The sequence below is a fragment of the Ictalurus furcatus genome, chromosome 16 (genome assembly GCF_023375685.1).
Source record: "Ictalurus furcatus strain D&B chromosome 16, Billie_1.0, whole genome shotgun sequence".
NCBI classification, from domain to species: Eukaryota; Metazoa; Chordata; class Actinopteri; order Siluriformes; family Ictaluridae; genus Ictalurus; species Ictalurus furcatus.
The window spans coordinates 4,108,841-4,135,313 of NC_071270.1; the positions used below are offsets into that span (position 1 = coordinate 4,108,841).

At 39.9% G+C, this 26,473-nt stretch overlaps 3 protein-coding genes across 39 annotated transcripts in view; all 3 read left to right on the forward strand.

The window, feature by feature from the left end:
• The window catches only part of LOC128620528 (protocadherin gamma-C5-like), a 197,290-nt gene that overhangs the window by 91,063 nt on the left and 79,754 nt on the right, over positions 1-26,473 (forward strand). For 2 of the 37 annotated variants that reach the window (XM_053645605.1, XM_053645615.1), the window contains exon 1: positions 65-3,775. The exons of 27 other annotated variants lie outside the window; for them this stretch is intronic. In XM_053645605.1, the coding sequence (XP_053501580.1) occupies positions 1,289-3,775 (2,487 nt within the window). In that variant the 5' untranslated portion in view covers positions 65-1,288. 8 more of the 37 variants (XM_053645612.1, XM_053645635.1, XM_053645618.1 and 5 more) reach the window with 4 other exon arrangements.
• On the forward strand, positions 15,980-18,774 carry LOC128620536 (protocadherin beta-3-like). Its single transcript, XM_053645672.1, has one exon. It carries the CDS (start codon positions 16,277-16,279, stop codon positions 18,764-18,766), a length of 2,490 nt encoding a protein of 829 aa, XP_053501647.1. The 5' UTR covers positions 15,980-16,276; the 3' UTR covers positions 18,767-18,774.
• LOC128620541 (protocadherin gamma-A12-like) lies at positions 22,244-26,209 on the forward strand. The gene has a single exon (XM_053645678.1). It carries the CDS (start codon positions 22,986-22,988, stop codon positions 25,398-25,400), a length of 2,415 nt encoding a protein of 804 aa, XP_053501653.1. The 5' UTR covers positions 22,244-22,985; the 3' UTR covers positions 25,401-26,209.

Genomic DNA, 26,473 nt, shown 5'->3' on the forward strand with positions numbered 1-26,473 from the left:
GAATAACTTATTTGTTGAATACTGTACTGTAATCGATTACGGTCAAAAGCTTGTGTTCTCCCAAACTTGTACATTCTGATAACTTGTTCCGTGCATCGCTTAACTCTGCACGTGAACTAGTATACCATCACTGAACATGCGCAGTACGAACCAACGAGAACAAACGAAATATATGCAAAATTAAATGTGCACTTCACACAAGTAAATATAATAATAGATCTAAATAATGGAAATCTGAAATACGGCTCCTACAAGCAATAAAGACATTACTCACTGACTTTTCTAAAAAGTTATTTAATTTTTTCTTCATAATGAGCATTCCGAGCGCTCGTTCACAGTTCAGTGTTTAATATTACAATATTCATTAATGAACAGCATATTGTTTTTTACATAAGTTTTAAATAAAACTGGAGATCTAATTCCAGAAAAGATTGAAATTTATATTTAACAACGTATAAAAATAGTTTACATTTTATCCTATAATCAGTTTCATCTTTAATTAACCTCTTTCACTTGGGTAACGTTGTTTAACCTTTGGGAACTGTTGTGTATGTCGAGCATGGGTTTGCGATGAGCAAAGGCTGTGATGGGAGGAAATGTTTTGTGTTGATTAAGTGCTTTCAGTAATGAGCATGAGGGACAAAAAATTACAAAAGAAACGTTTTGCGCATGAATTAAGGCTTATTATTTCCGTCTGGCGCTGCCCATCTCTGTGGTGCTGAATTAGCTCCAGTCTTACTTTATTCGACTGTGCTGTCCAGGGTAAACTTCTATACACCACTGAGATGTTGTGTTTTTTTTTTAATTGTTGATATTTGAGTGTGACGTGTTTCAATTAAATATGAAAGACATTTCTAACAAAAAAAATTTGGCTCAGTCTGTACATATTACAAATATTTCCCCGTTGGTGTTAGAATGGTTTCATTGTTTGTTCATTTAAAATCTGGTGAAAATGCTGATTGGTGTGGAATATTTTAGCTCTTTCTTTTTAAATCACACACATTACTATGACAGATCTCGCTATGACACGTTTGTGTCAGTGTTTCGTTATTATTTGGGATGTAGGCTAAGGAACACAAGGCTGTTACATACAAGTGCATTTCCAGCATTCATACTCTAAGGGCCGCTATTGGACAAGATTCCTGTAGAATGAAGCTGAAAACCAGCCAATATCCCTCCTACCGACGGTTTTATTAATGAGGAAACACCGATTTCTTTTTGCTTCTCCAAAAAGAGCAGGTTGCATCAGATTGTGCATTTCGGTAATGTTTGGTTCGACGCTTCAGCAATGTTCCTTTTAACAGTGATAGAGGATAACATCACTATCGGTATGGGTTATGTGCGCTCGTGTGTTGCTTCTCGGCATCGTCAGATGACTACAACACAGATAAAATGGCAGACTGTGTTTTTTATTTTCTGTATTTACGGGATGGACTTCGTATTTTGTCAAGCGCGATATTCAATTCCGGAGGAGACTCCAGAGGGATCATTTGTAGGCAACATCGCCAACGATTTGGGAATAGAGATAAGTAGACTTATTTCTGGAAAAGCTCGGGTTGTTACAAAGGGCGGCCGGCAATATGTCGAACTGAGCAGAGACAAAGGCACCCTCGTAGTGAAGGAGAGGATAGACCGAGAGGAGCTCTGCAAGCAAACAACGCCTTGCAGCTTCAGCTTTGATCTGATCATGGAAAACCCCATAGAACTGCACCGGGTAACTGTGGAGGTTCAGGATATAAATGACAATGCACCAAAATTTCCTAAAGGTACCGTCAATTTGCAAATTAGTGAGAACTCAGCATCTGGTAAACGCTTTCATTTAGACAGCGCTGTAGATTTGGACGTGGGAGTAAATGGTATTGAAAGCTATTTGCTTAGTCAGACAGATCATTTCAAGCTTGAAATACATAATCAGGCTGGTGGGCAAAAATATATCGAAATGATATTAAACCATGAGCTCGACCGAGAAGAACGCGATGAGCTCAAATTAGTTCTGACTGCATATGACGGAGGATCACCTAAAAAATCAGGATCAATGCAAATTCATGTTTCTGTATTAGATGCGAATGATAATGCCCCGGTGTGTAAACAATCAGTTTATAAAGCAGAAGTCAGAGAAAATTCCCCCATTGGTACAGTCGTGACTGCAGTAAGTGCCACTGATGCTGATGAAGGAATAAACGGTCTAGTCTCATATTCGATTGCTCAGGCAAGTGTAGAAGCCAGGAATGTTTTTGACATAAACACGGAAACAGGCGCGATTACAACTTTAAAAGGCTTAGATTATGAGACTGAAAAAACTTATCAACTAAATATTAATGCTATGGATAAATGGGGCTTAACAGATACCTGTAAAATAGACATAGAAGTTATTGATGAAAATGATAATGCTCCCTCCATACAGCTTATGTCATTTTCAAACATCATTGCAGAAAATTCTCCAGTCGGAACAACCGTGGCTGTAATTAATGTAGAAGACGCAGATTCGGGTAAAAATGGGCTCGTGCAGTGTAAAATAAATGAAAACATACCATTTAAAATAGAATCATCGCTTTCTGATTACTTTGCATTAATTACAGATGAAACTCTTGATCGAGAAAATATTGCTGAATACAACATAACCATTCTGGTATCCGATCAAGGAAGTCCTGCAAGACACAGTAACAAAACGATCAATGTTAAGATTTCCGATGTGAATGATAATCCACCCGTATTCAGTTCTGACGAGTATAAAACATTAGTTACTGAAAACAACTCTCCGGGTGTGGCTGTGCTGACTGTAAAAGCGAGCGATGCTGACTGGGGACCAAATGCGCGACTGTCGTATTTTTTGGAGGATCATAATGTACAGGGCAACCCAGTGAGTTCTTTAGTCTCAGTGAATTCAGAGAGCGGGGTTATACATGCAATCAAGGCCTTTGATTACGAGCAAATGAAAACTTTCAGCTTTAATGTGACAACCCGAGACGGAGGGTCGCCTCCTTTAAGTTCTGAAGTCACAGTGACGATCATCGTTCAAGATCAGAATGACAACGCTCCTCAGGTTCTCTACCCAGTACAGACTGGTGGCTCTGTGGTGGCTGAGATTGTGCCTCGTTCAGCAGATGTCGGCTATCTGGTCACTAAAGTGGTGGCTGTTGATGTGGACTCTGGACAGAATGCTTGGCTCTCCTACAAACTCCAGAAAGCCACAGACAGGGCGCTGTTTGAAGTGGGAGTGCAGAATGGAGAGATACGAACTGTCCGCCAGGTCACTGATAAAGATGCTGTCAAACAAAAGCTCACTGTACTTGTGGAGGATAACGGACAGCCATCTCGCTCAGCTGTAGTGAACATCAATGTAGCTGTAGCGGACACTTTCTCTGAAGTGCTCTCAGAATTCACCGACTTTACGCACGCCAAACAATATAACGATGACCTTACCTTTTATTTAGTTTTAGCATTAGCTGCTGTTTCTTTCCTTTTCATCACAACTGTAGTAGTTATAATATCAGTAAAGATCTACAGGTGGAGACAATCGCGCGTCTTCTATCAGTCCAATCTCCCAGTTATTCCGTACTATCCACCCGGTTACGCAGACACAGGAGTTACTGGAACTCTACCGCACATGTATAATTATGATGCTTGTATGACGACTGACTCGAGGAAGAGTGGCTGTAAATATTCTACACTTGGAGGACAAAGTGTTTTAGTGATGGACCCTAGTTTTACAGAAACTATGCAGCGTGCGATGAGAGAAAAAGAATTCCAGCAAGACCACGGGTCAACGGAAGTGGTAAGGAAATAATCTTTCATTCTAAAGCATGTCAACGTTCGTGTTTAATATGGCATTAAATAACACTAAAAACTTTATTCGCCTTTTTAATATTTTATTTTTAGTTTTTGTCTAATTTAGAGAAATTTAGTTTAATTTAGTTTAGAAAAGAAGTGTAGTCGGTCAAAATCAGCATCACGCACGTGGTAAGGAAAAAACTTTTGAATCTAAGGCTGTTTAACACTCTTGTTGTATAAACCATAAAATAGAAGAAAAAAACCGTTCTTTATTAATTTTAATATTGTATTACCTTTTTTTCCCCTTCCTGCTTAACATTTCAAACAAACTTGCACAGCGTAGTGTTTAAGATACAGTATAATGTTTAAACATAAGTTTGGACTAGATTTGGAGATATGACTGAAATTATATAATAACGTTTAAAAATAGTTACAATTTTGCCATGTAAGCAGTTTCATCTTTAATTAGATTGTTTCAACTTGTTTAACCTTTGGCAAATTGTTTTGAATAGACAATGCGATTAAGATCAGAAAATCGCTTCACATAACCAAATATAAAGTGTTTATAAGATTCCTTCAGTAATGAGCACGACGTCCTTAAACTGAAAGCTTAAATTGATTTTTTCGCTTTCAACACAAATGTTTTTTTATATATGTCCGAATGGCGATGTTCATCTCTGTGGTGCTGAATTAGCTCCAGTCTTTTTTATTTCAATTGTGCTGTTCTGTGTAATCTTTTATACACCGCAGAGATGTCCTGGTGTTTTAAATATTGTTGATTTGTCAGTGGGACTTGATTCAGTTAAGTATGAAATACATTTTCAACATGTCTAGAAATTTTGTTTGGCTCTGTCTGGACATATCCTAAACATATCCACGTTGGCGTTAGCATGGATTAATTGCGTCATCTTTTAAAATGTGAAGAAAATGATGATTGGTGTGGAATATTTTAGCTCTTTCGTTCTAAATCACACAATTACTATAACAGATATGGCTATTACACGGGTTTTTGAGTGTTTCCTGATTATTTGGGATGTAGGCTAAGGGACATATGGCTGTTACAAAGACGTGCATTTTCAGCATTCATACTCTAAGGGCCGCTATTTGACAAGATTCATGTAGAATGAAGATGAAAACCACCCAAAATCCCTCCTACTGACGGTTTTATTAATGAGGAAACAACGATTTCTTTTTGCTGTTCTGACAAGAGCAGACTACAACAGATTCTGCTTTTCAGTTACATGAAGCTTTACATTTCACCATTTTAATTTTCAGCAATGATTAGAGGATAACATCACTATCAGTATGGGTTATTTGCGCTCGTGTGTTGCTTCTTGGCATCATCGGATGACTACAACACAGCTAAAATGGCAGACTGTGTTTTTTATTTTCTGTGTTTACGGGATGGACTTCGTCTTTTGTCAAGCGCGATATTCAATTCCAGAGGAGACTCCAGAGGGATCATTTGTAGGCAACATCGCCAACGATTTGGGAATAGAGATAAGTAGACTTATTTCTGGAAAAGCTCGGGTTGTAACAAAGGGCGGCCGGCAATATGTCGAACTGAGCAGAGACAAAGGCACCCTCGTAGTGAAGGAAAGGATAGACCGAGAGGAGCTCTGCAAGCAAACAACGCCCTGCAGCTTCAGTTTTGATCTGATCATGGAAAACCCCATAGAACTACACCGGGTGACTGTGGAGGTTCAGGATATAAATGACAATGCACCAAAATTTCCTAAAGGTACCGTCAATATACAAATTAGTGAGAACAGAGCACCGGGGACTCGCTTTCCATTAGACAGCGCTGTAGATTTGGACGTCGGTGTAAATGCTGTTGAAAGCTATTCTCTTAGTCAGACAGATCATTTCAAGCTGCAAATAAATAATGACGCTGATCGAAATAAACATTTAGAAATGCTTTTGCAGCGAGAACTGGACCGAGAAGAACGCGTCGAGGTAAAATTAGTTCTGACAGCATATGATGGCGGATCACCTAAAAAATCAGGCACAATGCAAATTCATGTTTCTGTATTAGACGTGAATGATAATGCCCCGGTGTGTAAACAGTCAGTTTATAAAGCGGAAGTCAGAGAAAATTCCCCAATCGGTACAGTCTTAACTAGTGTAAGCGCCACTGATGCTGACGATGGTATAAACGGTCTAGTCTCATATTCTATTGCTCAAGCTAGTGAAGAGGCCCGGAAGCGTTTTAAGGTAAAGTCTGAAACGGGAGATGTTGTAAGTTTAGACACTTTAGATTATGAGACTGAAAGGCGATATCAATTAAACATCAATGCGATGGATAAATGGGGCCTGTCAGATACCTGTAAAGTAATTATAGATGTAATTGATGAAAATGATCATTCTCCCTCTATACAGCTTATGTCATTTTCAAACGTCATTCTAGAAAATTCTCCAGTCGGTACAACCGTGGCTGTAATTAATGTAGAAGACGCAGATTCCGGTAAAAACGGGCTCGTGCAGTGTAAAATCGATGAAAACCTGCCGTTTAAAATAGAATCGTCGCTTTCCGATTACTATGCATTAATTACAGATGAAACTCTTGATCGAGAAAATATTGCTGAATACAACATAACCATTCTGGTGTCCGATCAAGGAAGTCCTGCACTGCACAGTAACAAAACGATCAATGTTAAGATTTCCGATGTGAATGATAATCCACCCGTATTCAATTCTGACGAGTATAAAAAATTAGTTACTGAAAACAACTCTCCGGGTGTGGCTGTGCTGACTGTAAAAGCGAGAGATGCTGACTGGGGACCAAATGCGCGACTGTCGTATTTTTTGGAGGATAATAATATACTGGGCAACCCAGTGAGTTCTTTAGTCTCAGTGAATTCAGAGAGCGGAGTTATACATGCAATCAAGGCCTTTGATTACGAACAAATGAAAACTTTCAGCTTTAATGTGACAGCCCGAGACGGAGGGTCTCCTCCTTTAAGTTCTGAGGTCACAGTGACGATCATCGTTGAAGATCAGAATGACAACGCTCCTCAGGTTCTCTACCCAGTACAGACTGGTGGCTCTGTGGTGGCTGAGATTGTGCCTCGTTCAGCAGATGTCGGCTATCTGGTCACTAAAGTGGTGGCTGTTGATGTGGACTCTGGACAGAATGCCTGGCTCTCCTACAAACTCCAGAAAGCCACAGACAGGGCGCTGTTTGAAGTGGGAGCGCAGAATGGAGAGATACGAACCGTGCGCCAGGTCACTGATAAAGATGCTGTTAAACAAAAGCTCACTGTAATTGTGGAGGATAACGGAGAGCCATCTCGCTCAGCTGTCGTTAACATAAATGTAGCTGTAACGGACACTTTCCCTGAAGTGCTCTCAGAATTCACCGACTTTACGCACGCCAAACAATATAATGATGACCTCACCTTTTATTTAGTTTTAGCATTAGCTGCTGTTTCTTTCCTTTTCATCACAACTGTAGTAGTTATAATATCAGTAAAGATCTACAGGTGGAGACAATCGCGCGTTTTCTATCAGTCCAATCTCCCAGTTATTCCGTACTATCCACCCGGTTACGCAGACACAGGACTTACTGGAACTCTGCCGCACATGCATAATTATGATGCTTGTATGACCACGGACTCGAGGAAGAGTGGCTGTAAATATTCTACACTTGGAGGGCAAAGTGTTTTAGTGATGGACCAGAGTTTCACAGAAACTATGCAGCGCGCGATGAGAGAAAAAGAATTCCAGCAAGACCACGAGTCACCGGAAGTGGTAAGGAAATATTCGTTGAATATGTGCTGCATTTGAAATAGTTCTGCAGGATGTATAAGGCTACAAAATGGAAAACTGTTTACCGTTTCATATTTTTAAAAATATTTTTTTCCTGAGTGGTCCAAACGCTCAGATACAGTTCATTTTAAACTTCTGTTGAGAATACATTTGGCAGATTAGGATGTGTATTCGTTTATTTTGGTAACACTTTAAACATTCATTCAAATTTAGTTTCACATCAACTTTGTTTCCTTTCCGTTTTTTTTTTTCTTAACACTGACAACGATTGTTGTGCATGTATTTGCTTGAGTTTGAATTTAGAAAATGCTCTTCTCAGTACAAAAATAACTTTTTTTTCATAAGGTGCTTTCGGCAATGTCCATGAAGGTCTTATATTAAAGCGTGATTTTTTTTTCCTGTTTCGTCGTGCCATGCGCTGTTCCTCTCTGAGCTGAAGTAGCGCCAGTCTCAGCCGCTTGAAGCAGTCCTGTACTGTTAAGTACTATCTTTAATCGTCTTCTCTCAGTATAATTTATTACATAATAGCATAAGGTATGCTCCCATAATCAATATATCCTGAAGGATCGATTGCAAATACTGCACTCTTGTCCTACATGTTTTTCTTGTTCATCTATAAAGTTTCGACAGACGAACCGCGCACTGATGTAGCAAAAAAAAATAATTAAGTTCTTGGAGGTACGTTAATCTCCAGATTTAATGCTTTTTTGTATAGCTGGAATAAGAAAATTGTTGAAATATGTTGTGTAAAACATAATCGTATTAAATTTGCTTTCAACTAACAGCTTTAACGAAAAGCTGCCCGTTGAAAAGGGTAGAAGATAAATATTTCCACCAAGAAAGAGTACATAATATCACTGTATTTGTTTCCTTAGCAAAGCGAACTAAAATATTTAATATAGGTTTCAATACAATAACATTTATTTTGGATTGATATTTTTTTTTCATGTACAAGCAGACAACTGAGAAAAACGATTCATGTGAGTAGAAAATTGGTGAGACATTCCCAAAAGCCTGAAAATTTCGTTTGTTTTTAGAGTGTAGTTTTATATAGTATGCATTAAATAGCCTACTTGTTTCATACAGGCATCATAAAATAACATTCGTGTATAAAATCTGTTTGGGGATAAATTGTCTTTTTGGCATTTGGTTAGATATGTAAAATAATGTGGCATGAAATTACAGTCTATCGCATAATAGTAGGAAAATATCTGTAATACTTAGTATTGACTCAAAGGGCCGCTGTTTAACAACACAGTGCTTGGGTCGTGGTTTAAATGCTCAAATCTTCCCACATTATCGCGTTGCGTGAGAGAGAAAAAAGGAAGCCGTGCTTTGGTTTCACACAGCATTCAGAGGAAAATCTGTGTGATGTGCAGTAAAGAAAAGATTAGTGTTTTATTTTAGCGACTCTGTGGATACTGAAACTTGAATATCGGAGTAGAAATGCTCCATAAAAAGATCTCAAACGCAGGCAAGGAAATATCCGCTATGGCGTTGTGGTACACGCTCTTGCTTTTCTTCGTCTTTTGTTCTGACTGCGCGTGCGGGCAGATCACTTATTCTATTCCCGAGGAAATGGCGAAAGGGTCGATGATCGGAAATATCGCTCAGGATTTGGGTTTGGATCTAAAAAGGCTGAAATCGGGGAAAGCGCGAATCTTTCCTAGTGACAGCGCAGAATACGTGGAACTGAACAAAGAAAACGGATTGCTTATCCTTAAAGAGAAAATAGACCGGGAGTCTCTTTGCGCAAAAACAACTCCCTGCGCTCTGCATCTCCAAATGATTCTGGAAAACCCAATGGAGTTATATTCTGTTACAGTGGAGATCACGGATATAAACGACAATGCTCCTTATTTTCAGAAGAATGAAATGAGGTTTGAAATAAGCGAGTCAGCAATGATCGGTGCCAGATTCGTGCTTGGTGAAGCTCTCGATCCAGATGTTGGAGTAAACGGACTTCGGAGCTATTCCCTTAAACCCACGGATAATTTTGTGTTAGACAAACAAGTCGATGTTGGGAAGATTGTGGAAATGGTGCTACAAAAGCCCCTTGATCGCGAAAAGCAAGCGACCATAGAATTGTCGCTGACTGCTTTTGATGGAGGAGAACCACGGCTATCGGGAACAATGCAGATACATATAACGGTAGTGGATGCTAATGATAATGCTCCGATTTTTAATCAAAAATTGTATAAGGCTACAATCCCAGAGAATGCAATAAAAGGCACTAAACTGATAACAGTAAGTGCTTCTGACGCAGATGAAGGCTCAAACAGTCATGTGAAGTATGACATATCTGACGCAATGGACAGATCTGTGGCCGATATCTTTCTTGTAGATCAGCAACGAGGAGAAGTTACATTAAACAGTCTGATTGATTATGAAAAATCAAGCATTTACCAACTTGTTATTCAGGCCAGAGACCAGGGAGGATTATCTGACACATGTAAGTTAATTATTGATGTCTTGGACATTAATGATAATAAGCCAAGTATTGATGTCCTTTCTATGTCTAGTTCTATATTAGAGGAGTCTAAGGCCAATACTGTTGTTGCCATGTTGAAAGTAAATGACTTGGATTCAGCAGCAAACGGACAAGTTCATTGTATGATTAATGATAATATTCCTTTTATTATCACCTCCCCGTCGAATAATTTCTTTACTATACTCACAGAGGATGAATTGGATAGAGAGAGAGAAGCTGAGTATAACATCACTGTGACCTGTTCTGATGAGGGAGTTCCCTCACTCTCCAGCAGCACTTCTCTCCGTTTACACATATCAGATGTAAATGACAACGCGCCTGTGTTTGAGAGAAAGAATTACGAGGCCTATGTGATGGAGAACAACACACCAGGTCTCTCTATATTCACAGTGAAGGCCCGTGACGCAGACTCCAACCAGAATGCTCGAGTTTCTTATATTTTAGAAGAGAGCACTGTCAATGGAGTTCCTGTGTCATCATATGTGTCAGTCAGTTCCGATAGTGGAGTCATTAATGCCGTGCGCGCTTTCGACTACGAGCAGTTAAAGAACTTCCATTTCCGCGTCAGAGCGCAGGACGGAGGCTCCCCTCCACTCAGTAGTAACGTGACAGTAAAAATTACAATCCAAGATCAGAATGACAACGCTCCTCAGGTTCTCTACCCAGTACAGACTGGTGGCTCTGTGGTGGCTGAGATTGTGCCTCGTTCAGCAGATGTCGGCTATCTGGTCACTAAAGTGGTGGCTGTTGATGTGGACTCTGGACAGAATGCCTGGCTCTCCTACAAACTCCAGAAAGCCACAGACAGGGCGCTGTTTGAAGTGGGAGCGCAGAATGGAGAGATACGAACTGTGCGCCAGGTCACTGATAAAGATCCTGTCAAACAAAAGCTTACTGTAATTGTGGAGGATAACGGACAGCCATCTCGCTCAGCTGTAGTGAACATCAATGTAGCTCTAGCGGACACTTTCCCTGAAATGCTCTCAGAATTCACCGACTTTACGCACGCCAAACAATATAATGATGACCTCACCTTTTATTTAGTTTTAGCATTAGCTGCTGTTTCTTTCCTTTTCATCACAACCGTAGTAGTTATAATATCAGTAAAGATCTACAGGTGGAGACAATCGCGCATCTTCCATCAATCCAATCTCCCAGTTATTCCGTACTATCCACCCGGTTACGCAGACACAGGAGTTACTGGAACTCTGCCGCACGTGTATAATTATGATGCTTGTATGACGAATGACTCGAGGAAGAGTGGCTGTAAATATTCTACACTTGGAGCACAAAGTGTTTTAGTGATGGACTTCAAAGACACTGTGCCACGGGGAATAGATGAAAATAATTATTTGGATAATGATACTTCTCCAGAACTGGTAAGCACTTTCTGAATTTACTTGGTTGTCTTGTTTTTCTCGTATTTTCATTTCTCCGTTCATAGTTTATGGTATTAAGATTACCAAGCTTGATTCATTAACATTATTTTTTGATCGAGTTTTGCAATTATTATATTTTTATACATTTTGGTGCTGAAATGTGCTTGTAAGTGCAGTAGGCGTTCGCTGGGTTTTCGTGGTCAGCGACAGAGATGGACTTTTTGAGTCTGGTACTTGTTTAATGTTTAAAGAGAACATTCCTTTTAGGTTATTTGACTCATTTCACTCATTTTACACAATTTCATGTTCGTCTGCTGTTGTTTTATATTTTGGTCTCTAAGTGACGCTGTTGATCTTTGAAAAATGTTGGCTTTAATTATTCCCTATAATAACTGATTCACTGACACAGGGAGTGGACACGACAGAAGAAAGGACGTTAAATTTGAATGTCTCCCGGCTTACAATTTTCTGGAACCGAGCAGAACCATTTACAGCAAACCTTAGAGGACAGCCTTTGTGGATTTCCTAATGTGATTGGTGAAATAACTTGAGCAATGTGTTTAGCAGTGGGAAAATTATATGCATCGAGGATGGCAAGATGGCTGTTATGTTCGACTGCGCACTGGCAAGTACTGTTCGGTCTCTTTGCTTGTGCAATTACATCTACTTGCGGGCAAATCCGCTACTCTATTCCAGAGGAGCAGAGTAAAGGCGCGTTTGTAGGCGATATAGCGCAGGATTTAGGGCTGGATGTGAAAAGGCTTCGTGCAGGCCGAGCCCGTATCATAACTGGAGATAATAATCACTATATCGAGCTCGAACGAGACAAAGGGATTTTGGTTGTCAGTGAAAGAATAGACCGTGAACAAATATGCGGCGAAATCACTCCTTGTAGCTTTACGTTTGAGATAATACTGGAAAACCCGATCGAGTTACATCGTGTAACCGTCGAAATTATTGATGTAAATGATCACGCGCCGTCGTTTAACAAAAACGAGATGAAATTTAAGATCAGCGAGTCTGCAGCGCCTGGAGCACGCTTCGTGTTAGCGAGTGCAGAGGATCCCGATGTGGGAGTAAACGCTCTGCAAAACTACCATTTATCCGAAAACAACAATTTCATTTTAAAACAACATGCGCGCCCCGATGGGGTTAAATACGCCGAGATGGTACTCCAAAAGCCCTTAGACAGAGAGCAGAATGCGCAGCTCTCCCTTACCCTTACTGCAGTAGACGGGGGAAATCCGGGAAAATCAGGCACTGTTCAAATAGAGGTTATTATTCTAGATGCTAACGACAACGCACCAGTGTTTAACCAGTCCGTTTACAAAGCGAAAATGACAGAAAACTCCCCAAGAGGGACTTATCTAACCACAGTTAATGCTACTGACGCAGACACGGGCTCTAACGGGCAAATAAGATATACATTCTCAAATTTAAAAGGAAACATGGGCGATGTTTTTAGTTTGGATGAAAACTCGGGCGTGCTTTCTGTGATAGTAGTGATCGATTTTGAGAAAAACAAAGTATTTGAGATAGGAATCGAGGCTGAAGACCAAGGTGGTTTAGCAGATTCGAGTAAGGTTGTCGTCGAGGTTCTTGATATTAATGACAACGCTCCAATGATAAACATTATGTCACTGATCGGCTCCATATCTGAAGATGCCCCAAGTGGCACCACAGTAGCGGTTTTAAACGTCAAAGACGCTGATTCTGATTTAAATGGTCAGGTCACATGTAGTATAAAAGAAATATTTCCGTTTGAGCTCAAATCCTCACTAACTAACTATTACACACTGGTGACGAATTCAGAGTTAGACAGAGAAACAGTTTCCGAATACAATATTACCGTAAAGGCTACGGACTCTGGCAACCCGGCACTGTCGACCGCTAAGGTATTAAATATAAAAGTTTCAGATGTGAATGATAACGCACCGATTTTCTCTCAGAGCTCTTATTACACCTACGTTATGGAGAACAATTCCCCAGGTGTGTCGATATGCAGACTCACGGCTAAAGACAGTGATTCCAATCATAATGCCAGAGTTTCATTTATTCTAGAGGAAACTGAGATAAATGGATCACCAGCTTCACATTACATCTCTATAAATTCTGAAACAGGTGTTTTGAGTGCTTTGCAGTCGTATGACTATGAGCAACTTATTAAGCTGGTTGTTCATGTAAGAGCACAAGATGGAGGCTCGCCACCTTTAAGTAGCAACGTGACAGTGACTGTTTCTATTCAAGATCAGAACGACAATGCTCCTCAGGTTCTCTACCCAGTACAGACTGGTGGCTCTGTGGTGGCTGAGATTGTGCCTCGTTCAGCAGATGTCGGCTATCTGGTCACTAAGGTAGTGGCTGTTGATGTGGACTCTGGACAGAATGCCTGGCTTTCCTACAAACTCCAGAAAGCCACAGACAGGGCGCTGTTTGAAGTGGGAGCGCAGAATGGAGAGATACGAACTGTGCGCCAGGTCACTGATAAAGATGCTGTCAAACAAAAGCTCACTGTAGTTGTGGAGGATAACGGACAGCCATCTCGCTCAACTGTAGTGAACATCAATGTAGCTGTAGCGGACACTTTCCCTGAAATGCTCTCAGAATTCACCGACTTTACGCACGCCAAACAATATAACGATGACCTCACCTTTTATTTAGTTTTAGCATTAGCTGCTGTTTCTTTCCTTTTCATCACAACTGTACTGGCTATAATATCAGTAAAGATCTACAGGTGGAGACAATCGCGCATCTTCTATCAGTCCAATCTCCCAGTTATTCCGTACTATCCTCCTGGTTACGCAGACACAGGAGTTACTGGAACTCTGCCGCACATGCATAATTATGATCTTTACATGACCACTGACTCGAGGAAGAGTGACTGCAAATATTCTACACTTAGTGGACAAAATGTTTTAGTGATGGACCCGAGTTTTTCAGAAACTATCAAGCACTCAGTGACGGACAATAATTTCATTAACCATCAGGATTCCCATGAACTGGTAAGGATAAGCTGAATTTTTAAAAATGTATTTTGCTTTTAATATGTTGGCATACATGTAGCATACTGTTAATAAGACTGCATGATACCTGCATTTGCCCCTCATAAGATCTAATGTAAATCTACATACAAACATTTATAAAAGTTTAGTTCAATAGAATTTCAAAGTTATGACCTAGAGTGTCAAGCATTACAACCAAACTCATTGAAATTTTCAGAGAAAATATTCATAACTCTGTCATAATGGTGTCATGATATTTCGATATATTTTCAAAAAACATCTCCTAAATTGTGAAATTAAACTTGAGGCTGATATAAAATGTAAAAAACACTCACATTATAATATGATGCCACTGTTATAAGTATTCATAAAGTGTTTCTTAAATATTCATTGTCAGAATATTTAGATTTTATAAACAGATATAAGAAATTCCGTTTCATTCAAAGCAGTTTAATGATTGTGACTTTCAAAAACCTTGCTATGTAAAAGCTTTATGCACCAGGCTTCTGTCTGGATTTTCCATCCAAGTGTTCACTTTAGAAGGCACTGGAGAGTATAATCTGAAACAGCTCATTTTTGTGCAGTTTTCCATTAATCTGACCTGGAATGTTATGTCACATCAGCACCATTATGCAACAATGACATACCAGAAATATGACGTTTAAAATGTCACTTGGGCTCAGGTGTTGTATCAAATAGACATCAGAAGTAACAAAAGCAGTTTTTATCTCAACTGCCTCTTTGTTGGTTTATGACTGTATGTTGCTTCATGAGATCTTGGAGGTTTGCCATATGTTTACTGTTCTGTAGCCGCATTTATGATTAAATTTAATACTTCATGATAACGGACTTGCCCTAGTAAGCATTGATTTACTAGAACAATTCCAAATTGATTGAAAATGTGCAATTATTGCTCCCAGGTTACCTGTAGACTGCAGCTGAGTGTATGCACTTCTCTCTTGCAGATTATGTGAATAATCTTTCATATTTCCTAAGAGAGGTCCTACTGGATTAAAGGTCAATAAATTTACTCCTTATTGCAAGTGGAACCATAATAAGTAAATGAGCAGCACAATTGTCAAAGCACTGAGTATTCAGTAGAGATAGTTCCGTGTCCTTATTATTGTTTTCTCACTTTTGGCTGACATCTCTCTCTCTCTCTCTCATTCTCTCTCTCTCTCTCTCTCTCTCTCTCTCTCTCTCTCTCTCTCTCTTGCAGATGCCTTATTATACAGTTCTCATAATGAAAAACAGAACAACAATATATGATTTTTGAAATTAATCCTCCCATCTAATGATAAAAGATATAGTGGGAAAAATGTCAGTCACAGCTTTCTGCAAGTGTTTTGTTGTTGTTATTGTTGTGGCTGTTTCCAATGAGTTCAGGCGGTCCACGAACTATAATTAACATTTCCAGTTAGTTTCACTCAAATGTCACACCACAGGACAGTTTTTGTGAGATGTTAATTGCGAAGGTGATAAAATTGACCAAATGTTTGCAAATTTTGGTGCCCACATATTCTTTGCAAACAAACAATTTAGGCTTTTACGTCTTCTCTGATCTAGCTGTATATAAAAACTGATTGCTTCCACTCTTTACCTACCCAAGGTTTCTGTTAAGACATTTAATGCGTTCTTTGTTATTCTACTTGTTCAACTCTGAGGGCCGCTGTTGATCAATAAACCGCGATTTTATTGTCACTGAGATCTCGCGTTTAGCGCTGCCTCCATTTTGTGAGGCTGTGGCCGTGACGTTGGGAGGACTGTGGACATACAGAATGAATAGGTTGTTTAATTTTATATCGTTATAAACTCAAAGCCTAATTTTGTTTATAACTCGATCTAGTTGACTTTACTGTGTGAACATGCTAAACGGATTCGGAAATCCATGTGTTGTGTTATCTTTCTCCGAAAAACAGCCCTATCTTTGTATGCGCCGATGGAAAATGATTTTCCTCGTGATGGCTTACGTCTTTTCGATCGCCAGTGCTCAGATGCGATATTCTGTTCTTGAAGAAATGAAGAAAGGATCAGTAATCGGGAACATCGCTCATGATCTCGGGCTAGCTGCAAGTAGGATGCGAGCTGGACGGGCTCGCATCGTGTCCGGAGAGAGCACGGCTTACACGGAGCTAAAGACAGACAAAGGGACGCTGGTCGTGAATGAGAGAATAGACCGAGAGCAGTTGTGCGCTGAAATTACTCCTTGCAGCTTCACATTAGAAATCATACTCGACAATCCCATGGAGCTGCATCACGTAACAGTGGAAATACTGGATGTAAATGACCATTCGCCAACCTTCCCTAACGATGAGATCAATCTGGATATAAGTGAATCCGCCACACCTGGAGCGCGTTTCTTGCTCGGAAGCGCAGATGACCCTGATGTAGGCGTAAACACTCTGCAGAATTATATTCTCTCACCTAACGATCATTTTATCCTGAAACAGCTCTCGCGCCCCGACGGAGTTAAATACGCAGAGATGGTGTTACAAAAGCCTTTAGATAGAGAGCAAAATCCGCGACTTTCTCTCACACTCACAGCGGTCGATGGAGGAAACCCGCAGAGATCCGGTAACGTGAAAATTAATGTTATTGTGCTAGACGTAAATGACAACGCACCAGTATTTAACCAAACATTATATGCAGTAACGACAGCAGAAAATTCACCTAAAGGAATGTATATAACAACTGTAAATGCAAGTGACGCAGACAGTGGGGCAAATGGTTTGGTCTCATACAGTTTTGCAAATTTGAAAGGTAATATAGGTGATGTTTTCGCATTAAATAAAAGCACAGGCGTCATTATTTTGAAAGGTGAACTTGACTACGAAAAGGCGAAAAAATATGAAATCGGCGTAGAGGCTAAAGATCAAGGTGGTTTAGGAGACTCGGCCAAAGTGATTGTCGACTTAATTGATGTAAACGATAACGCACCAAGTATTACCATAATGTCATTTTCTAGCCCGGTGTTTGAAGATGCGCCTCTTGCTACAACTATAGCTATTCTAAGCGTGAAAGATATCGACGCAGGAGAGAATGGTTTTGTGACTTGTTCAGTTAATCCGCATACTCCCTTCAAACTGCAGTCCTCTATACGAAACTATTACACTTTAGTTACGGACGCTGCTCTAGATCGTGAACGTGTTGCACAATACAACATTACTATAACAGCGAGTGATTCAGGGTCTCCTGCACTTTCCAGTAGTAAACTATTGACCATTAAAGTATCTGATGTTAATGACAATCCTCCAAGATTTCTTAAGAATGCTTACACTACTCATGTTATAGAAAACAACTCTCCAGGTGTATCTATATTTACGCTAAGCGCTCATGATGCTGATTCAAACCAGAATGCGCATATCTCTTATTTTCTAGAGGAAACTACTGTAGGTGGGACATCTGTGTCTTCTTACATTTCAGTTAATGCTGACAGTGGGGAGGTATTCGCAGTGCGTTCTTTTGACTATGAGCAAATGAAGAATGTAAAGATTTGTGTAAGAGCCCAGGATGGTGGTTCTCCTACTCTCAGTTCTAACGTGACATTAGATATTGTAGTCCAAGATCAGAATGACAACGCTCCTCAGGTTCTCTACCCAGTACAGACTGGTGGCTCTGTGTTGGCTGAGATAGTGCCTCGTTCAGCAGATGTCGGCTATCTGGTCACTAAAGTGGTGGCTGTTGATGTGGATTCTGGACAGAATGCCTGGCTCTCCTACAAACTCCAGAAAGTCACAGACAGGGCACTGTTTGAAGTGGGAGCGCAGAATGGAGAGATACGAACTGTGCGCCAGGTCACTGATAAAGATCCTGTCAAACAAAAGCTTACTGTAGTTGTGGAGGATAACGGACAGCCATCTCGCTCAGCTGTAGTGAACATCAATGTAGCTGTAGCGGACACTTTCCCTGAAATGCTCTCAGAATTCACAGACTTTACGCACCCCAAACAATATAATGATGACCTCACCTTTTATTTAGTTTTAGCATTAGCTGCTGTTTCTTTTCTTTTCATCACAACTGTAGTAGTTATAATATCAGTAAAGATCTACAGGTGGAGACAATCGCGCGTCTTCCATCACTCCGATCTCCCAGTTATTCCGTACTATCCACCCGGATACGCAGACACAGGAGTTACTGGAACTCTGCCGCACAGGTATAATTATGATGCTTGTATGACGACTGACTCAAGGAAGAGTGGCTGTAAATATTCTACACTTGGAGCACAAAGTGTTTTAGTGATGGACCAGAGTTTCACAGACACTCTCCAACACAAAATAAAAGAAAATGCTTTCATGGATAATAATTCCCCCATGGAAGAGGTAAGAATTTTCCCCAAAGTTTTTTTTTCTCTTTAGACTGAACTGCATCATGCTGGCTGTGGCAAAGTGTAATCCCTCCACTAACACTGAGATTACAAAATTAGATCGCATATTTAGTTAGTTGTTACTTTATTGATATTGTTCTGTTAATGAAATAAACTTGAGCAATAATTATTACTAATGCATCCCATTTTAGGGACAGTGACAAAGTCATTGAGTATGGATAGAGTTGGTTTAAATTTAGGAGATAAGGTTCAGAAAGAATCTAGGACAAATTCACCTTCTTATACAAAAATATCCACAGAACCCCGATGTTCTGAGCAAGCCTTCCAGTTTCTTTTGTGCTTTTGTGCAGTTTCTCAAAAATATTTTATTAATTTTTTTAAATTATTATTTTGTGAGCAGCAGATGCATCCACATGGCGAACGGGCATAATAGACTAAACAAATGCTTTCAAATTATGTTTATATTTAATATTATATTAAGGTTTATATGATCCATAAGTAATTCGCACAATTGGCTACAAACAACATATTAAAGGAATTTCCAGTTTTGTTCTCCGCGGAACTCAGTTCTACTTTTTTTTCCCATTGGAGCTGTTCATCTCTGTAGTGCTGAAATAACTCCAGTCTCATTCCTTTCCGTGGAGACAATAATAATGTCAGTATTGTTGAATGACGATTTTCTTTCTGCATATTGAAATTGTGTTTACAAAATAAAATATTGTATATTTTCACTTATTAAGAGATTATTTTTTAGTATTACAGGCTTTTGTATTGTTTGGGTGACCATTTTGAATGTAGGAATATATCCCTCATGCATGTGCGTGCATTTTCAGAATTCATACACTAAGTGCCGCTATTAGACAGCAATCCACGTTCTACAGGAGCGAACTGAAATCCGCTGTTAGGGTGTTTTTTTATATAATCGATGAGGTACCAGTATTTCTGGTGAATCTACTCCGAATACAGCACACCGTATCTGTTCCAGATTGTTTTTAATTTTATTTATTTATTGCACGTTTCAGTTTTACAATCCTGAAGCTGTAAAGCTGCAATCGTGATGGCTTATTTTATATCGTATGCCGCTTGTTGCCGTCGGATGACTACAACACAGCTAAAATGGCACACTGTGTTTTTTATTTTCTGTGTTTACGGGATGGACTTCGTCTTTTGTCAAGCGCGATATTCGATCCCAGAGGAAATGCCAGAGGGATCATTTGTAGGCAACATCGCCAAAGATTTGGGAATAGAGATAAGTAGACTTATTTCTGGAAAAGCTCGGGTTGTAACAAAGGGCGGCCGGCAATATGTCGATCTGAGCAGAGACAAAGGCACCCTCGTAGTGAAAGAGAGGATAGACCGAGAGGAGCTCTGCAAGCAAACAACGCCTTGCAGTTTCAGCTTTGATCTGATCATGGAAAACCCCATAGAACTGCACCGTGTGACAGTTGAGGTACTAGACATAAATGACAATGCACCACTATTCCTTAAAGATGTCGTCAGTTTGGAAATAAGCGAAAATGCAGCATCTGGGACTCGCTTTCCTTTAGACAGCGCAGTAGACATGGATGTAGGAATAAATGCCATCCAGAATTATGCCCTTTCTTCCACTGATAATTTTAAACTGGAAATAAATAGTCAGGATGATGGAAGAAAATATATAGAAATGATTTTACAACGTGAACTGGACCGAGAAGAACGCGATGAGCTAAAATTAGTTTTGACTGCATATGACGGAGGATCACCCAAAAAATCAGGCACAGCGCGAATTCAGATTACTGTATTAGATACAAATGATAATGCTCCGGTGTGCAAACAATCTGTGTACAAAGTTGATGTTAGTGAAAATAGCCCGGTCGGCACACTCTTAACTATAGTAAGCGCTACCGATGCTGATGAAGGAATAAATGGACATATATCATATACAATTGTTCAAGCTAGTAAAGATGCAAGAGAACTGTTTAAAATAAATCCGGAAACAGGAGAAATTACAACATTAAACGGGTTAGATTACGAGAGTGAAACGAGCTATCAATTAAATGTTAAGGCAAGAGACAAATGGGGCCTGGCAGATACGTGCAAGGTTATTGTAGAAGTTTTTGATGAAAACGATAATTCTCCCTTTATACAGCTTATGTCATTTTCAAACATCATTGCAGAAAATTCTCCAATCGGAACAACCGTGGCTGTAATTAATGTAGAAGACTTAGATTCCGGTAAAAATGGGCTCGTGCAGTGTAAAATATATGAAAACCAGCCGTTTAAAATAGAATCGTCGCTTTCTGATTACTATGCATTAATTACAGATGAAACTCTTGATCGAGAAAATATTGCTGAATACAACATAACCATTCTGGTATCCGATCAAGGAAGTCCTGCACAACACAGTAACAAAACTATAAATGTTAAGATGTCCGATGTGAATGATAATCCACCCGTATTCAGTTCTGACGAGTATAAAACATTAGTTACTGAAAACAACTCTCCGGGTGTGGCTGTGCTGACTGTAAAAGCGAGCGATGCTGACTGGGGACCAAATGCGCGACTGTCGTATTTTTTGGAGGCTCATAATATACAGGGCAACCCAGTGAGTTCTTTAGTCTCAGTGAATTCAGAGAGCGGGGTTATACACGCAATCAAGGCCTTTGATTACGAGCAAATGAAAACTTTCAGCTTTAATGTGACAGCCCGTGACGGAGGGTCGCCTCCTTTAAGTTCTGAAGTCACAGTGACGATCATCGTTGAAGATCAGAATGATAACGCTCCTCAGGTCCTCTACCCAGTACAGACTGGTGGCTCTGTGGTGGCTGAGATTGTGCCTCGTTCAGCAGATGTCGGCTATCTGGTCACTAAAGTGGTGGCTGTTGATGTGGACTCTGGACAGAATGCCTGGCTCTCCTACAAACTCCAGAAAGCCACAGACAGGGCGCTGTTTGAAGTGGGAGCGCAGAATGGAGAGATACGAACTGTGCGCCAGGTCACTGATAAAGATACTGTCAAACAAAAGCTCACTGTAGTTGTGGAGGATAACGGACAGCCATCTCGCTCAGCTGTAGTGAACATCAATGTAGCTGTAGCGGACACTTTCCCTGAAGTGCTCTCAGAATTCACCGACTTTACGCACGCCAAACAATATAACGATGACCTCACCTTTTATTTAGTTTTAGCATTAGCTGCTGTTTCTTTCCTTTTCATCACAACTGTAGTAGTTATAATATCAGTAAAGATCTACAGGTGGAGACAATCGCGCGTCTTCCATCACTCCAATCTTCCAGTAATTCCGTACTATCCACCCGGTTACGCAGACACAGGAGTTACTGGAACTCTGCCGCACTTGTATAATTATGATGCTTATATGACGACTGACTCGAGAAAGTGTGACTCAAAGTTTTCCACACTAAGAGCTCAAAATGTTTTATTGGTGGATCCGACTTTCACCGAGACTGTGCAGCGAGCAATGCATCCAAAGAACTGTTTAGATGATCCAGAATCTCCAGAATCGGTAAGATGCGTCACTTTTTATGCATCACTTTGTATATTGGTGGAGAATTCCAGCTTCACTTTCATTTTGACCATCTATATTAAGTCATATATATTAATTTCTTCATTATTTATTCACGAAATCTTTTATTTTTTACTTTTCTATGATCAATTAAATATTGCGCAATTTGCTAAACGTTTCCAAACCACGTGACTGCGCCATATCTGTTCAGAGGTGAGTCAGTATTGGAGATCTCTGTCCTGCTCATGAACTATAGTCTGTTTTGTGAGCTTATGACAATTATGTGAATATGTATGCTTCTTTTGGCTGTTTATTTTTTTACATCTATTTATCTATCTGTCTATCAACACTGAATTGAGCAAAAACGCTCTAATCCGATCATCCATATTCACGTTTGGTTGGAATGACTAATACTGTAATGAAATATCAGATATGTTATGAGAATAAGCTCTTTGAAATTTATTAGTAGTTCTAAATTTTGACTCAAAGGGCCGCTGTTTAACAGCAAAGTGCTTAGGCTACACCCTAACCCTCCTACAACGTCTCGGTGCGTCACAGAGATAGGGAGGACAAGCTTTTCACTCGAACAGTGTTTAGACGATGGTAGCAAACGAGTTGGGATCTACTGTAAAAAATAAATAAATTAATTAATTAATAAATTGTAGTTTTCGTGTCAAGAGATTACAAGCTAACTATCATAACGTGAATACCACATCAAAGGATCTTGAGATCAGACAAGGAAATATCCGCTATGGCGTTGTGGCACTCGCTCCTGCTTTTCTTCGTCTTTTGTTCTGACTGCGCGTGCGGGCAGATCACTTATTCTATTCCCGAGGAAATGGCGAAAGGGTCGATGATCGGAAACATCGCTCAGGATTTGGGTTTGAATTTTAAAAGACTGAAATCGGGGAAAGCGCGTATTTATACAGGTGGAAGCACGGAATATGTCGAACTAAACAGAGAAAATGGACGGCTTCTGATTAAAGAGAAAATAGACCGGGAGTCTCTTTGCGCGAAATTAACCCCGTGTGCGCTCCATCTCCAAATGATTCTGGAAAACCCGATGGAGTTGTATTCTGTTACAGTGGAGATCACGGATATAAACGACAATGCTCCTAATTTTCAGAAGAATGAAATGAGGTTTGAAATAAGCGAGTCAGCAATGATCGGTGCGAGATTCGTGCTGGGTAAAGCTGCTGATCCGGATGTTGGAATAAACGGACTTCGGAGCTATTCCCTTAAACCAACGGATCATTTTGTTTTGGATAAAGAATCAGGCGGTGAAAAGAATGTAGAGATGATTTTACAAAGACCTCTTGATAGAGAAAAGGAAGGACAAATTAATTTGTTGTTGACGGCGTTTGATGGTGGTGAGTCTCGGCTGTCGGGAACAATGGAAATATATATAACAGTTGTAGATGCTAATGATAATCCCCCTGTATGTTCCCAAAAGGTGTATAAAGCTACAATACCGGAAAATAGCACAAAGGGATCCAAAATAACAACAGTAAGTGCTTCTGACGCAGATGAAGGCTCCAATAGTCTTGTGTCTTATTACATTTCTGACGCAGTGGACAGAAATGTGGCTGATATTTTTCTGGTAGATCAACAGAGTGGAGAAGTGATTTTACATGGTGACATCGATTACGAAAATTCTAACCACTATCAGCTTGACATTCAGGCCAGAGACCAAGGAGGTCTATCTGACACTTGTAAAGTAATTATTGATGTTTTGGACATAAACGATAATAAGCCAATTATTGATATTATCTCTATGTCCAGTTCAATATCTGAAAAATCCAAACTGAAAACGGTTGTTGCCATGTTGAAGGTAAATGATCCAGATTCAGATGTTAATGGACAAGTTCACTGCGATATCAGTGACAATATTCCCTTTGCAATAATATCACAATCTAACTTCTTTAGCCTGTGCACAGAGGATGAATTAGATAGAGAGAATGCCAATGAGTATAACATCACTGTAACCTGCTCTGATGAGGGAGTTCCCTCACTCTCCAGCAGCACTTCTCTCCGTTTACACATATCAGATGTGAATGACAACACGCCTGTGTTTGAGAGAAAGAATTACGAGGCCTATGTGGTGGAGAACAACACACCAGGTCTCTCTATATACACAGTGAAGGCGAGTGACGCAGACTCCAAGCAGAATGCTCGAGTTTCTTATATTTTAGAAGAGAGCACTGTCAATGGAGTTCCTGTATCATCATATGTGTCAGTCAGTGCTGATAGTGGAGTCATTAATGCAGTGCGCTCTTTCGACTATGAGCAGTTAAAGGACTTCCATTTCCGCGTCAGAGCGCAGGACGGAGGCTCCCCTCCACTCAGTAGTAACGTGACAGTAAAAATTACAATCCAAGATCAGAATGACAACGCTCCTCAGGTTCTCTACCCAGTACAGACTGGTGGCTCTGTGGTGGCTGAGATTGTGCCTCGTTTAGCAGATGTCGGCTATCTGGTCACTAAAGTGGTGGCTGTTGATGTGGACTCTGGACAGAATGCCTGGCTCTCCTACAAACTCCAGAAAGCCACAGACAGGGCGCTGTTTGAAGTGGGAGCGCAGAATGGAGAGATACGCACTGTGCGCCAGGTCACTGATAAAGATCCTGTCAAACAAAAGCTTACTGTAGTTGTGGAGGATAACGGACAGCCATCTCGCTCAGCTGTAGTGAACATCAATGTAGCTGTAGCGGACACTTTCCCTGAAGTGTTCTCAGAATTCACCGACTTTACGCACGCCAAACAATATAACGATGACCTCACCTTTTATTTAGTTTTAGCATTAGCTGCTGTTTCTTTCCTTTTCATCACAACTGTAGTAGTTATAATATCAGTAAAGATCTACAGGTGGAGACAATCGCGCATCTTCCATCACTCCAATCTCCCAGTTATTCCGTACTATCCACCCGGTTTCGCAGACACAGGAGTTACTGGAACTCTGCCGCACATGTATAATTATGATGCTTGTATGACGACTGACTCGAGGAAGAGTGGCTGTAAATATTCTACACTTGGAGCACAAAGTGTTTTAGTGATGGACCCAAGTTTTACAGAGACTATGCAGCGCGCTATGAAGGAAAATAATCTCCTAGAAAACCCTGATTCTCCAGAGTTGGTAAGGGCTTGTCATCTCAATTCCTTACAATGAAATTTTCCCAGTTTGTATATAGTATTAATTTTAATCATGAGTGATGATGCTTTTGGGAAACTCTCCTCTTTGAATGCACTTACACTTACACGTGCCTATAATGTTCTTTTGTCTGAATATTTTGGAAGGCAATAAGATTTAACTGGATCACAAGTGCAGTACCATCTTCATTTGTTATTGCTTTTTAAGATAATAAAACTTTCATCTACTTAGAGAGCTAGCAACTGTTTTTTTTTTCATTTCTTATTAAGATTGTGTTGCTTGCAATATGCTGATTTATATGAACCTGCTGTTTTTTTTTTCGGAAATAGAAATGACTGATGCAAATGCACTTTGCTGACATTGCTCACAAACTTTTTATCTGTTATTTTTGTTATTTTCCCTGTTGCTAGTGAAAGATTGTGTCAATATATGTGTCAAACTCTAGGTGTGGATCAGTGCAGTGCAATGTTTGTTCATTTATGGTGCTGTTTGGTGGAGCAAGATTTTCAGTACTTTGTGTAGGATAGCCACAACCAGATTCATGCACACACTGCCGACTCAAATGACAACACCTGAACACCCTCTCCCTTGGATTTGGTAATAATATTAGACTAAAACCAAATTAATTCAGCACAGTCCACCTATGTATGCACATACAGGACTTACTGGAACCCTGACAACTGACTCATGAAATAGAAACTGAAAACAATGGCATAGATGTAGTTTTCAAAATGTTTCAATGATGGATAAGAGTTTCAGAAAGAACATGCCATGATCAGGGAAGGTAATAAGTTGTAAGAGCTTAGAGACTTTTGACAACTGATAAAGAGTTATTTAGTAATTCATTGCCTTCTTGCTATAAATTAGTTGACAAAATGTGTTGTTCATAAGAATGCACGGTTTTTCTTTTTTGCTGGGCTGGTGGGGAGTATCATTATCAAATTTATGGCTGTCTGGTTAATAGTCTCCCTGTAGTTGGATTTTGTTGATTTTATTTGAATGAAACTTAAAGAAAAACTACAAACACTAAACCCACCCTTCACCTCTACCTTAAACTTTGTAACTTTTCAGAGAAGTCGTCGATTCGTGTC

Bases quoted from the DNA above. Each gene is read 5' to 3' on its own strand.
- LOC128620541 (XM_053645678.1), top strand. From the start codon at position 22,986: ATGGCGTTGTGGCACTCGCTCCTGCTTTTCTTCGTCTTTTGTTCTGAC.
- LOC128620536 (XM_053645672.1), top strand. From the start codon at position 16,277: ATGCTAAACGGATTCGGAAATCCATGTGTTGTGTTATCTTTCTCCGAA.